Source organism: Heterodontus francisci, chromosome 4 (genome assembly GCF_036365525.1).
Source record: "Heterodontus francisci isolate sHetFra1 chromosome 4, sHetFra1.hap1, whole genome shotgun sequence".
In the NCBI taxonomy this organism is placed as follows: domain Eukaryota; kingdom Metazoa; phylum Chordata; class Chondrichthyes; order Heterodontiformes; family Heterodontidae; genus Heterodontus; species Heterodontus francisci.
In genome coordinates, this window is record NC_090374.1 from 149,088,846 (window position 1) to 149,104,530 (window position 15,685).

At 43.5% G+C, this 15,685-nt stretch overlaps 1 protein-coding gene across 3 annotated transcripts in view; it reads right to left on the reverse strand.

Annotated features, from left to right (window-relative positions):
* pax5 (paired box 5) overlaps positions 1–15,685 on the reverse strand; it is a 305,908-nt gene that overhangs the window by 73,725 nt on the left and 216,498 nt on the right. For all 3 annotated transcript variants that reach the window (XM_068030312.1, XM_068030313.1, XM_068030311.1), the window contains exon 8: positions 2,466–2,567. In XM_068030312.1, the coding sequence (XP_067886413.1) occupies positions 2,466–2,567 (102 nt within the window). The remainder of the gene's footprint in view (positions 1–2,465; positions 2,568–15,685) is intronic.

The window sequence follows — 15,685 nt, forward strand, 5'->3', positions numbered from 1 at the left end:
AGCCCAACCAGTCCATGCCAGCATTTTATGTTCCACGCCAGTCTCTGCCAACCAATCCTCATTTAACACTTATCAGCTTTTCCCTTCTCTCTCATATGCCTATTTAGCTTCCCCTTAAATTGTTGTCGTTGTTCTAGCTGTAGTCCAAAAGGATCAATACGCATCTCTCTCCATTAGCGAGACAGTCAGTAATGTACAGCTTGAGGGGCACCGCTCCTCAAGCATGGAGCAAGGTGAGGATCAAGACAAGCCTCCATGAACTATCACAGCCAGTACGGGGATTGAACTCGCGCTGTTGGCATCTTTCTGCATTACACTCTTGTGCAGGAGGCGGGGCTCCTGGCATTTTTTTCAGACCCCCAGAGCAATCCTCCAGTCTTTTGGAGTGAAAGTTTAAGGAGGTGGGATCCCCATCCCTTTAAAGACTTGATAGTGACGGGGATCCTGCCCTCAAGATATGCCGGCCAATCATAAAGCCGCTGGCTCAGCAGAATCGGCGAGGCACTGGGAATGGTGGCCACTGCCGGTACTGCAGAGGCCTCGGGCCCAAGCCCAGCGTTGGAACCCTGGAGAAGAGGTAGTTGAGTCAGGGTCATCGGGACCAGTCCAGATGGCCCCAGGGTGAAGGATGGGCGTTCGGTCCAGGGGGATAGAGGGTCCCAGGGGGTGAATTGGTTCCTGGTGGGGATCCTCCGTGGGCCACAAATTGCCCATGGAGGAATGCTCCCCTCCCAAGTCTGCAGTGAGGGTGTCTCGTTTTCTAAGGTGTCCTCCCCGCGCAGCAGAGGCCCACACCCCCACCCCCTCCATCACTGGTAAGATCCCAGCGGTGGTGAGAAGAGGCCCTTAAGCGGCTGTTAATAGACCACTTGAGGGCCTCAATTGGCATCTGGGCAGGAAGTCCATCAACGGCCTATCTCACCCCCAGGAGAATCGGAACTGGCAATCCTGGCGTCAGGTTGCGTGGCGCCGCTGCTACTCCAGTTCTCCGCGCTCTGCCCCACCACCCCCCCCCTCCCCGACACCCACAAAACCCGCCATCCGGAGGAGAATAAGATCCGGCACTAGCCGTCTCGCCAACTGAGCTAACAGACCTCCTTCCCCTTAAATACATCTATAAAGACGGGGCTAAAGTGTGGCGAGTCGAAGTGACTTAGTAGTTGGCAGGAAAAAAGACAGAGGTGCAAGGGGAGAGCCAACTGTGTAACAGCCCCGACAAACAAATTTCTCTGCAGCACCTGTGGAAGAGCCTGTCACTCTAGAATTGGCCTTTATAGCCACTCCAGGCGCTGCTTCACAAACCACTGACCACCTCCAGGCGCTTATCCATTGTCTCTCGAGATAAGGAGGCCAAAGAAGAAGAAGAAGAAGGAGAAGATTTGCCTCAACCACTCCCTTCAGTAGCGAGTTCCACATTCTCGGCATTCTCTGGGTAAAGAAGTTTCTTCTGAATTCCCTATTTGATTCCATGGTGACTATCTTATATTGATGGCCTCTAGTTTTGCTCTTCCCCACAAGTGGAAACATTCTCTCTGTGTCTATTCTATCAAACCTTTCATAATTCTAAAGACCTCTATTAGGTCACCCTTCAGCCTTATCTTTTCAAGAGAAAAGAGATCCAACCTGTTCATCCTTTCTTGATAGGTATAACCTCACCTTTCTGCTGCCATCCTTCTAAATCTTCTTAGCACTCTCTACAATGCCGCTACATCCTTTTTAGAAAATGATGACCAGAACTGTACACGTACTCCAAGTGTAGTGTAACTAAGGTTTCGATACAAGTTTAGCATAACTACTTTTCAATTCTATCCCTCTGGAAATAAATGTACATGCTCAATTCGCTTTTTTATGGCCTTATTAACCGTGTAATTTTAGTGATTTGTGCATTTGTACTCCCAGATCCCTTTATTCCTCTACCCCATTTAGATTCTTATTTTCCAATATGTGACCTCCTTATTTTTCTTGACTGCAGTCAGTCAGTAAACTAGTGTTTGGCTTATTATTGTTCATGTAACACTGAGTCGTATCATTAATAAATAGCACTGAAAACTAATTTGTTAAGGGTCATTTAAAAATAAAATGCATGTTTTCATTAAAAACAAATTACCGGTCTTCTTAAAGGACAGCTGGGCTTCTGAGTCCTGTTTAATGACTAGATTTTCTACCCACATCACTATCTTGAACACCAAACACTTTCTGTCGCTGAATGTTGAACATCCCAGGAGATTAGTAAATCTGACAGTTAAGTGAAAGAAGAAATATTAGAGATGTATCTAAGTGTTTTATCCCTGTGGAGAAGTGTCTAACTGTATAGAGGTTAATGAGACCAGTTTCTTCACTCCTTCTCCCAGTGCTTTTTTCAGCCAGTGACTGCATCAGAGATCCTTCTCTCCAGTGAAACACACAGAAACTGAAACATTTCAGTTTCCTAAATCTCTGCTCCAAATGCTGGATCTCACACTCACCAGGCACCATTCCTGTCAGTGTTGGGGCTGGGTAACTGCCCTGTGCAGCAGGGGGCACATGTGGAGGGTAGCCAGGAAGAGTCGTGCTGGCCAAATCGCGACCTGGAAAACAAGACAAAATGAATTAGGCTGAGACAAGCTCTTAGATATGTATCTGACATTAATGCCTGTGGCTCCTGCTGTGATCAGGTCACCCACACCACCAACACAGTGAAAGCTGCCTGTAATGACAACCTCTGGGACTGACGTCAGGTAATCTTCCCAGGCAGGTGGTCTCTTAATGCAGATTCATCTGTGATTCATTGACTTATCATTGAGGCTGACACCAGCTACTCACTGTAGAGAGGTAGAATATCAAGCAAGCTGTACTAGATGTGTTGCCAAGATCAGGGGGTACAGTGAGACTACAGACTGAGGGGACACAGTGAGACTATAGACACAAGTGATATAGTTGCACTATAGACAGATGGGATACAGTGAGATTATAGACAAAGGGGATATGGTTAGACATTAAACAATGGTGGTATAGTTAGGCACACTTGTTATAAAGGAGTACACAACCTGAGACACCAGTTGTTACCAAGGGATACCCACCGAAGACACCTGTTGTTATGAAGGGGTTAATGCTCAAGATACCTGCTGTCATGACAGAGTACACACTTGAGCTGCCTGTTATGATGGGGCACACACCTAAGACATCTGTTATTATGAAGGGGTACACAACTGACATGCCTGTTGTGGTGAAAAGGGATACACCCGAAATGCCTATTGTTTTCAAGGGGTGCACATCTGAAATGCCTGTTGTTTTCAAAGGATACACACCTGAAATGCTTGTTTTCAAGAGGTACACACCTGAAATACCTTTGGTTTGCAAGGGGTACACACCCGAAATGCATTTGGTTTTCAAGGAGTACACACCAGAAATGCATGTTGTTTCAAGGGATGCACGCCGGAAAAGCATGTTGTTTCCAAGGGGTGCACACCTGAAAAGCTTGTTGTTTTCAAGGGATGCACACCAGAAATGCCTGTTGTTTCAAGGGCACACACCTGAAATGCCTGCTGTGTCAAGGGCACACACCTGAAATGCCTGCTGTGTCAAGGGCACACACCTGAAATGCCTGTTGTTTTCAAGGGATACACACCCAAAATGTCTGTTGATTTCAAGGGGTCCACACCTGAAATGCCTGTTGTTTTCAAGGAGTACGCACCCAAGACACCTGTCAGTATCAGGAGGTATATACCCAAGATGGATGTTATTCACAAGGGATGCACATCCAAATGTCTGCTATCATGAAGGGATACAAACTCAAGATGCCTGTTGTTATGAAAGGGTACACACCTCGGATGCCTGTTGTTATGAATCAGCGCACACCTGATATACTTGTTATTACCTTTAAAATATCTGTTGTTGTGAAGAGATGCACACTCAAGATGCCTCTTCATCTGAAGGGGTGCACATCAAAACATAAATTGTGTTTTCTCTACAGATTCTGCCCATTTCCAGCATTACCTGTTTGTTCCCTTTTTATTTCACAAAAACCTAAGGCTGACTGGCGGTCTTGGGCACAATAGCAGGGCTGGCTCAAGCTGGGGGTGGCTTTACATAAACGGGAGTTTCTAGCAGTCTTGGTACTTGGCCTGTGCTGGTGTCTTACATCTGTGCTTGGCATGGCTTGAATCACCAGATACCAGCCCACACCACCAGTATCTGCAGGACATGGTACAACAAACAATCCACTTGCCAAGTTAATAGGATGGCAAGTGAAGCAATTACTAATGTGATGACTAGTAATGATTGCCTGGGTTACTGGAAGCTTTGCCGAGGCTTATTGATGATGTGCTAGTTGGGACAATATATGCATAATGGCTAAATTGTTAATGTATCTTTGGCATATTTCCCTACTTAAGTCTTCCATACAGCTATCAGAAGAATCCAAACTCTCAATTCCAGTATAACCTACAGTCACAAAATCCTATAAATATTGGGCTGGATTTTAAGAATACGTCGCCGATCTCCTGCGTGTGCCGCACGCCAAAGAGCCACCGCAATCTCCCATGCGGAGGCTCATTTAAATGACCGGGGCAGTCCACCCCATCCCCCCCCACCACCCCCCCCAAATCATGTGGAGGGGGCAGGCTGTCCGTCACCGACAATTGAGTCAGCTGCCTGTGCAGCTGACGCCATTTTTAAAGAAGTCACCCCCTAAAATTAAATAAATACATTTATAATGCCCCTTTCCCACCCCCCAATAACAATCACAGTAACTATTTGCTCTGCCCCCCCCCAAACATTTACCTTTTACATCTGACCTTCCCCCCCCACAAACTGCACAAAGTTTAAAGGTCAACTGTTCCCACCATCCCCTACACCCATTATGTTTATTTGACCCCGTCTCCCCCCCCCCACCACTGAAAATTTTACCTCCTCCCCCCTCCCACCAGTGTGGTGTTGCCTTTCCCCGGACAGGGATTTGAAGGCGCGGGAGCGGCAGCGGCCCTCAAGATCACAGGTAAATCTATTTAAATGTATTAACTTTGTTAATTTCAATAGTTTAATTGATATCACATCGCCCAGTGACCAGGGGGCTGCCACAGAGCATCGCCGCCGCCAGGAAGATCGGGCCGGACCCTCACGGCATCGAGATAGTGGCAGGTCTGATCTGGAGCCATCTTCAGGCTCCCACCACCCCCCCTGCCATGGAACCCGACGCCTGAGGGAGAACAAAATTCAGCCTATTGTGTCCAATTATTAACAGTTTTAGTAAAGCAGATTCTTTAAGTTGCATATTAACCTGTATCTGGTACTAGGACGAAAGCCCTTATAGCTCTTTTATCCCACATTTCTGGCAGAGATTTGAGCCCCAACATTTGGTTTCCAGTCCAAATATTTAATCTATTTTAGTAAAGAAAAATGATTCCACCAGAATAATGCCACAGTTGCCCTTAAACTGTAACACTTTAAAAAAAAATAAACCACTCATTCCTTAACTGAGTTGAGCAAAAGCAGATTCCATTCAAATATCCGATTAGAGTCACTTTGAGTTTGATCACTGGTTTTATTTGTCCACATTGTTACCTCATGAAAGGAGGACAGAAAATTTGCTCTGTTCTGTCTTTGAAGAAAGCTTAAAGCACTGATTCTTATGACCCCAGCATTCAATTTTGCCCTCTATTGGCAGCTTAATCAAGGATTCTCCACAAAGCCCTCAGAGGATTTAGTATAGCAGAAATTCACAGGAGACAGTTTAAGAGTGGCACAGACAAATTGGAACGGACACTGACAATCGGCACAAGGAAATATGCTTCTGCAGACTCAAATTTCAAATGCCATTTACTGATTCTGTCCGATTAACTCATTGGGCTAAAAGCAAGAAAAGGAGTATCTGGGGAAAGGAAAGCTCTACATATCTACAGAAGTCTACAGGTAGCTTTTCTACACTATGAATATGGTTGCTTGCAGACCAAAGGGACAGTGGTGTAGTACACAGGCAGAAACAGACACACACACACATGGAGATTTACAGCAGTAGTTCTCAGTTCTCACATTAATCAATGCTTCAGCAAATGTACAACAAATGATTAATTTTTCACTTAGGTCAAGTTAAAGCCCCATAATATCTAAGCTGAAAGGGGAACAACTGGGATTAGCCCTCATTGATAATGTTGATGATAAATGGCTCTTGGTATGTTGAGGGAAAATACAACAGCAGTAGGCTCGATTGGCATTTTCTCCCTTCTCTTCTGTAGAACGTAACAGCATCTGCTGATCCATATAGGTTTTCATCAAGTTAAATGCTCAGATGACAGAATTCCACTTTCTGCCACAGCTAACATTATAACAATACGACAGTTCCTACACTACAACAGTGACTACACTTCAAAAGTACTTCATTGATTATGAATGTTTTGGGACGCCCTGAGGTTATGAAAGGCATTATATAAATACAAGACTTTCTTTTTCCCTTTCTAACAAGGAGCAGATTTCACAGGCAATGCATCTTGGGAAATTGCTGGCATTTAGATCACAACATTTGATAGAATAAATAACAAGAAACTGTTTCCACTGGCAGGAGGGTTGATAACCAGAAGATACAGATTTAAGATAATTGACATAAGAACCGGGGGTAGATTCGGAGAATTTTCTTCCACAGCGAGTTGTTACGATCTGGAATGCACTATCTGAAAGGGTGATGGAAGTCGATTTAATAGTAATTTTTAAAAAAGAAAACTTGAAAAGAAAAATTTTACAGGACTATGGAGAACAAGTCCAGGAGTGGGATTAATTGGATAGCCCTTCCAAAGAGGCAGCACGGTACAATGGAGCAAATTACCTCCTTCTGTGCTGTATAGAATAGAACAGTTCTAACTCAGAAGGAGGCTATTTGGCCCATCGAGTCCATGGTGGCTCTCTGCAAGAGTAATTTAGCTAGTCCCACTCCCCTACAGCCCTGTAAATTTTTCCCCTTCTGGAGCTTATATAATTCCCTTTCGAAAGCCATGATTGAATCTGCCTCCACCACCCTTTCAGGCAGTGTACTCCAGATCCTAACCACACACTGAATAAAAAAGTGTTCCCTCATGTCGCCTTTGGTTCTTTTGCCAATCACTTTAGATCAGTGTCCTCCGGTTCTTGACCCTTCTTCCAATGGGAACAGTTTCTCCCTGTCTACTCTGTCTAGACCCCTCATGATTTTGATCTATCAAATCACATCTCAAACTTTTCTTCTCTAAGGAGAATCTATCCACGTAACTGATGTCCCTCATCCCTGGAACCATTATTGTAAATCTTTTCTGAATGCTCTCTAAAGCCTTCACATCTTTCCTAAACTGTGGTGCTCAGAATTGGACACGATACTCCAGCTGAGGCCAAACCAGTGTTTTATAAAGGTTCATCATAATTTCCTTGTTCTCGTACTCTATGCCTCTATTTATAAAATCCAGGATCCCGTATGCCTTGTTAACCACTTTTTCAATGTCACCCTTATAACTGGCTTCAGCATTACTGGATTCTGGTGGACCATGAAAACCAAACTTTGTCACTATTTCTAATCATTATCATATGTGTTCTTCTGGAAAATGCAGATGAGGACAGGCTCAGCTCTGTTGTGCCTTATGGTTAAATAGCTTGCAGACTCTCACTATCTGGGTTCCGTATGAGCAAGGTACCATAGAACTACTGTCAGCCACGTGCTAAACCCTATTCTCAGTCATCACCTTTCAAGAAGGAAGGAAGACAAATGCTTGCACTGAATGAGCCTGATTAAGTTATCAGTTAGCAGGACTATGATTGTTTAACATTGTGCCCAGCTTCCCAACCTAGTGACAAATTATTATTTCAACACTTATGTGAATAAAGAGCAATGGAAGTCTCTCAGAATCTATATTTATGGGTGTGCTGGGCTACTGGTACTCGTGTCCAATGGGAATGGAGTGGCAATCTCCTCATCGCATCTATCCGAGCTTGCTTCTAACTGGGCCTCCTCCTAGGGGCTGTGTGTCAGGCTAACAACCTGTCTGCATAAAAGGACCTTTGTTACAGAAACAACCTAGAGCTCAATCTGCTGGGTGTAGAAACAGTGGGAGAAAGGCATCACCTTGTGTGTTTCAAGCAGGGAAGAGAAAGAAGAAAGTCCTGAAAAATCTAGTTTGATAGAAGACAGCATCAATAAAGTCTTCAGCAGGACTCTCCATCCGTGTGTGGAAGCTTAGTTGCTCAGCAGCTCTGCTGCTGCTTCTACATTTTCAGTGTTCATGTTGAGTTCCTCCACACATTATCTCATTAGTGTTGGATAAAACAACATTAACATACATTCAACTGGACTGTTTCCGATGGTTAGATTACTCTTTCTGACAAGAGGTCTGCACTTTATCTGTGCAGGGATGGCACTACAGGTACTAAATGAAATCTGTAGTGAGAATAGTACTGACCCAAGGACTGAGAGGGCAAACCTAATAACTCTCTACATTAAATGTTGATAAGGTAGACACAATTATTGATCATGTAACTGGTTCCCTGGAATTACCTGCTAAAGATGGGGGGAAGTTAACATTAACTAGGAACATTACAGTGGTGATGTTATGACCCAGACAGGAGGTATGTAATAATGAGTATTCCAGCAGATTACTGTCATTGCATAGAAATAGTACAACAAATGAAAGGAAGGCATTTAGTATTAATCATCATACCCAGCACAGTGAATGAGAGTTTAGGAAAGGCTTCCTTAATGCAAAAAGACTGTGCAATTAACAATAAATATAATGATGATATGTTGTAAACTATACAATGATAAATCAGCCCAATGTATTTAACCAATTCCATTTCACCTGCTTCATTCACTTTTTTACCTCCTAATTGGCTTGCCACATTTTATTTCAATCGGTCTCACACCGATGCCATGGAATTGTGAACCCACTCATCCTTGGAACTTTTCCCATTCCGGGACATAACTAAATAAATAGTCCGGGGCAATTATTCAACAAAGGCCAAATAACAGTGACCTCCTCACTCCCAATCCTCCAACTTTCTCCCTGACCCCATTTCTCCTAAGGAGGTGGATTGGTGGACCAGACCAGCTGTCCAGAACTTGCCCAAGTGACCATTCTTCATGTGTGGGGCCTTGACAGCGAGTATTGATATAGGCATACAACACAGACTGGGTGACCACTTTGTGAAAAACCTCTGTTCAGTCCACAAGCATGACCCCCAGCTTCCAGTCACCTATCATTTTAATTCGCCGCCTTGTTCCCATTCTGACCTTTCTGTCCTCGGCCTCCTGCAGTGTTCTAATGAAGCTCAACTTAAGCTCGAGGAACAATACCTTATGTTTTATAGGCATTTTACAGATTTCTGGACTCAACATTGAGTTCAACAATTTTAGATTGTAATCTCTATCCCAATTGTGTTTCCTTTTTCTTGGCTGGTTTGCTTTTTTTCTCGTTTCTCTTTTTCCTTTTCTTGCTTTCAGACGACAGCTATACATGATCCTGCCATTCACACCTCCGCTAAACACATCTTTTGTTTCCTTACTTGTCCCAATACCATTCCCTTTGGACTTGAACCATGAAATCCTTTTGTCATTTAATTTCTCCTGTCTTCTACCCTATCACATACCTTCCTTTTGTTTTTTTACCCACCCTCCCCCCCCCCGCCTTTCACTTGCTCAAAAGCTATTACATCTCTAACTTTTCCCTGTTCTGATGAAAAGTCACAGACCTAAATTGTTAACTCGGTTTCTCTAGCCACAGATGCTGCCAGATCTGCTGAGTATTTCCAGCATTTTCTGCTTTTATTCTCACCTCCACAGTCTTGTTGGGCTCCATGGATCACAATTTCATGGGAGGTGGGAGAAGGTAGGAGTCACTAAGTTTCATTAAACTGGTTCATCTACCTCTATGGCCTTTATGATCGTTCCACAGAATGGAAGCCATTCAATTAATTTCCTTCATTCTTGTACCTTACAAGCTTATGTAGAACTGGCTTCACTTTTTAAATTTAAATATTTGTGACATCTAAGTAAGATGTCATGAACCATGGAAAATCAAACATTAATCCACTTAGGGCACCAGTATTAAGCACTCCTCAGTACCCTCTACCTTTCCCATCAATCTGCTTCAGAATCACACTCCTACAACTCTAGTCCAGCATTTGCATAACTGAACCAGGCTACCCTCATGGCAATTCTGACTGAATCTAGCAATATTGTGCCAGTTGGTAGCAAATTGATGTTGCATTGGGGGGCCCCCAAACCCACCTAGAACTGGATTGAGATAGTCCAAACTCAACCTCACAACATCCTCATAGCTAAAAGCAAGATGGAGATCTTGGTTTAGACTGGATTCAGACTCAGCTCCCAATGCCAGAGGGAAAAATACAGTTTGCTAGCTAACCACTCCACTCAGTTCGTTCTACCTTAACTTTTAGAACTGCTTTTGTACACCTCTGATTCAGGTTGTGAAGGTTCAAGAGCATTTTTGATAAGATCACAATGTGCTTGAGCAGTTCTATACAAATGCCAGTCCAGTGTAAATAATGTTGATATATAACTGATGAGATCAATTTTTGCTTAAGATGGCTTTTTCCTTTGTAAAGGTAAGCTGGTCAATTAGCTGCAGCTATAAATTCACTGATGCCAGACTCCTGCAGACAGCTGTTCTCGAAGGAACCATGAGTTGGAGATAAGGCTGCAACACAATTGGTCCACTCAATTTGTGTGATACAGGAGTGCTCATTTACTTCAGATTATAAGGTAAATGATTAATACATTTACCAAAGATCAATTATTTCCTAAATCTCAAACTTCTTTTCCAGTGATTGAAACAAAGGGCTAAAAATTTCATTAGGCCCGTTAGCGAGCACACGAACTTGGTGCTGCCTGCTCTTCTCAATGATTTCTCACTCACTTCTTAAAAGCAGCTTACCCCATTAAAAGGGGACGTGCACTCATGCTTCAATACTGCTCGAACAGTGTCAGAAAGTCTCTGAGAGAAGGAAACAGACTGAAAATAGTGCAACAGGCCAGAGAAAGGGCTCCCAGGTTCTCTGATGCAGTGCCGGAGGCCTTAGTCCAGGAGATCAACAGAAGGAGCGAGATGCCGTTTCCACAGGGGGCCAGGAGGAACTCAAGGCATACCCTGCAAAAGGAATGACAGCAAGTGACCAGGAGGTGAATTCCCAGAGACTAGCCTTGAGGACCTGGGTGCAGTACCAGAAAATGTTCAATGACCTCAGATGAGTGGTCAAAGTCAGTGAATGCATCTTCAAATGACATCTCTTATCCACACAACCACCAATCTCCCACATTGCTCAATGCATCATGCCCCATCACTCACCCATCAGCAGTCAGGACTCACACCAAACATTCAGATGCTCCACCCCATGCTCACACACAATGCTGCCAGCCTCATACCCACCTCTCACAGCTTCCACATATTTCCATATGGCAGGCACATCATTCTAACACCCAGAACACACTCACCAACATTCTTCCCTATCATTTGCAAGACAAGGTCGCACATAACAGGAGGGATCAGCAGAGAATGAATGGGGGACAGGCAACTTGCATTTTCTGAGCCCCTTGGAGGAGGCCAAGCTCCGCATCATGGGGCCGCTTTTGACTAAGGCTATTGCATCCACTGTCGCCAAGAACATCCCAGATGATGGTATGTTGCTTGCCTTATGCACTTCTAAAATCCCACTACCTTAATCCTACTCTCAATGTAAGATGCAAATGGTGGGATCTTCCTTTGAATATTACTCCTCTTGATACCCAACAGTTTTCTATGTAGCCAAAAGGATCTTAGGTTGTCTTGAACCTCGTATCAAGCCAAGCATTAACAATGACTCACCACAATGCCTTCAGTATTGAATCTGAAGCTGCTTGGCAGAAAGGTACAGTGATAATTATGGGGGATTTTAACCTACATATAGACTGGAAAAATCAGATGGGCAGAGGTAGCCTAGATGAGGAATACATAGAATTTTTTTGGGATAATTTCCTGGAACAGTATATTCTGGATCCAACCAGAGAGCAGGCTATACTAGACCTGGTATTGTGCAACAAGATAGGATTAATTAACGACCTCATAGTTAAGGTGCCCCTACGTAGCAGCAATCATAATATGATTGAATTTTATATTCAATTTGAGGGAGAAAAGAGTGGGTCCAAGACTAGTATTTTATGCTTAAATAAGGGCAATTATGAGGGCATGAAAGCACAGCTAGCTAAAGTGAACTGGTAAATCAGGTTAAGGGATAGGTCAATAGAGATGCAGCGGCAGACATTTAAGGGGATATTTCAGAATGCACAGAATAGATACATTTCAACAAGAAAGAAAAATTCCAAGGGTGGGATCCGCCATCCGTGGTTAACTAAAACAGTTAAAGATAGTTTCAAACTTCAAGAAAAAGCCTATAATTGCGCAAAGATGGGAGGTGAGAAGATTGGACAGAATATAAAAAACAGCAAAGAATGACTAAAAGATTGATAAGGAAAGTAAAATGAGAGTACGAGAGAAAGCTAGCTAGAAATATAAAGACAGATAGTAGGAGTTTCGATAGATATTTAAAAAAAGAAAAAAGAGTTAACAAAGTGAGTGTTGGTCTTATAGAAAGTGAGTCTGGGGAATTAATAATGGATAATAAGGAGATGGCAGTTAATTGAACAGGTATTTTGCATCGGTCTTCACTATAGAGGATACAAGTAACATTCCAGTATTAACTGTAAGCCAGGAAATGGAAGGGAGGGAGGAACTCAAGAAAATTACAATCACCAGGGAAGTGGTACTGAACAAATTGTTGGAGCTGCGGGCTGACAAACGGAGTTCTAAATTCCGGACCATTCGTGGCTACCACGTAGAATACTCACGATGACCATGCAGACTTGGCATAGCTGCAATTTAATGTCAGTGTACCAGTACAATGGATTGGGGACCCATTGTAATCTGTCAACCTGGCTGTGACAGGCTGTATCATTGACTCGCATCAATCAAGATACATTTCTTTCAAGATTCTTAATGGCAGGTTGTTGGCACTAGCTCCAGTGTCTGCCTTCGCTTTGAGCATGTGTTTGCCATACTCATATGAACAAATAATGTTGATTGTAGCAAAAGCCTCTGGCTGTGCAATCGCATCCTCACATCGTGCCACACCAACGGTGCGGAAAGCCTGCTTGCTTTCAAGACGAGGAGCTTTCTTTACAAAAACTTCCACCTGTTCTATTCTGTTACCACTCTCATGTATGTGCATGTGCTTGCAATGACTTCAGGCATATTCCTTGTTGCTGCTGCCAGTACGCTGCGCACACTTATTATTTGATCCTGGCTTATTGTAGCCTCTAACCACAATGTCATAGCCAGATTTCCTGTACTGACCTGCCCAATAGCCTTTATTACGCCAATGTATTTTATTGAATGATAATGTTCTTTGGTCCACTGGCTGGCGATCTGAATTTATACATTTTTTTAAAAGACAAGCTGCCAGCAAGTCATCCTTTCAGCTTAAGATGATCACCTAATTTGCAATACTGTATCCTATACTGCAATGCTTGCGAGGAGAGAGACAAAATGACTGCTAATTTCCCAGCAAGAACCAAGACCCAGGAAGTTTAAAGGAACTACCTGTTCTCTCAGCAAGCAGAGAAATACCGCCAACTGCTATGTTTGAATGGCTGAATGACTGTCATGTGACAAGCCCCTCCCCATCTGTGGAATTTAAGCTGGTGTTTTTTCTGCAACAGAGGAGAAGCAACTGGACTCTGACATGTGCAGACCCTAAGTGAGGTCTCTCTCTCTCTCCATTCCAGCTTAAAAGTTTTCAAATCCTGCTTGTTGACTGATCACCTTTGCATACTCCAGCTACAATCAGAAACCGCATTGGAGGAACTCATCCGTATTGCTAGTCCAAAGAGACCAACTGAACCAGTCATCTACTTCTTCAAACTAAAAGCCTCAGGACCACCAAATTCAGCTAGAAGCCAGCTAAATCATCAAAGCCCACAGACTGTTACCGTTTTTATGGATTCTATCTCAACCAATCCACCTTTCCCCAGTGTGTAAGCTATTTGTGTGTGCGTAAACTTCTCGTGTGTGTGAGTGAAAGCTGACACGTTGTTTATTATTTTGATTAGTGCGGTTTAGGTACAATAAAGTTAACCTCTTTCTTTGTTAACTCAAGAAAACATGTCCAATTGGTTCTTGTTATGATCGTAGCAAGTAAGTAATCAAACACCTACTGAATTGGCCAGTACATCCACTTTAAGAAAGAATTAAACCTGTTGTGGTCAAACAAGGAGAGGGAAAAGGGGAAATCCCTTCCACCCCTCTTCACTTGACCGTAGCACCTTTCAAACCGCATGCCTTGCGGTGGTCTTGATATGCCAGACAATTCCATGGCTGGTACAGGAGACCATACCGTCCACAGGGTTTATTCTGTTTTGGCGCCTTGGCCATCTCACCAATAGGCGTAGACACACCCAATGCTTGCAACTGTTGCCTAGCTGCACAACGGCTTCATATTTCCTACCATCTTTCAACAAGGTGTCAATATCATGTCCTTTCTTTTTTCCAACTGATCTCTCTGGATGGCTCCAATTGGCGTTGAAGCTATGACGAGCTCCATGATCCTCTCTGACAACTTGGCTTCAAAGAACTCACAGTCTCTGCCCTTATCACAGCATCGTCTCACAAACTAACCAAATGACTCCTTAGGCTGTTGTCTGAATGCCATTAATTCTAAACAGTGTATCCTGAAATTCACCTTTACACAGAGTTGATCCTCTAATGTAATGTATTCCAGAGCTTTATCGGGTCTTTTTGATCCTCATCTGATAGACCTGATGTATTAATTCAATGGAGTCCCTCATTGCCAACAGCTATTTTGATCTTCATTGCCTGTCTGTCAGGTTCAGTGATGGATAGATCTAAGACACATAGCTCCATCCTCTGGTGAAAAAGTTTGAACTTGGATAGGACATCTGTGGCCTTCCAATTCATGACCAGAAATTTGGTAGTCATTGTTCTGCTTTTCCTTGCCTATCAAGGATCCTGCTGGTTTACTTCGGGTTGGAGTTTCTTTGGCAGAAAGGCTAACAGTACTGCAGAACTGCTGTGCTTGCAGTTGGGTCTCGCCATGCCCAGCCCAGACTCCATATTGCTGTAGCTCTGTGGCACTGCAGCCTGTATCCTACGCTTTCTCTTTGGCTCTGCCCACAAAGCTGTTTTCAGTGGGAACCGCACCATGATGCCCGAATGGTTTCACAACCTTTCAGCCCAATTTCAGACCGACCTGCACAGCCCGATCCTGAACTGACTGAATGCCTTTCCTGACCACCAATCCGGTTATCCTCTAGTCAGTTATTCACTATTGTTTTTAGCACTGATCCTCAACGGTTCTTCTTCCTCCCAGTGTCTTATTGTATTGCTTCTGCTTTTGTAGCAAACCACTCGCATTGTCCCAAATTCGTTTTGGCTTCTCCTGACATGTGGACTGTCTCCATTCCGTGATTTCTGTACTGAAGTGATTCCGATCCTCACTGCTGCATCTTGACGTTTTTGCAACATGGTGTTCAAAAATGCACAGTTGCTTCTATATTGTGTTCTTCAAAACACACCACTGCCACCATATTGTGTTACTTGCTTCTTCACACAAGCATACCAATCACACACTGATGAAAGATAGTAAACACTTTGGGTCCTTTTATTATTGAAGATTCACAACACTATAT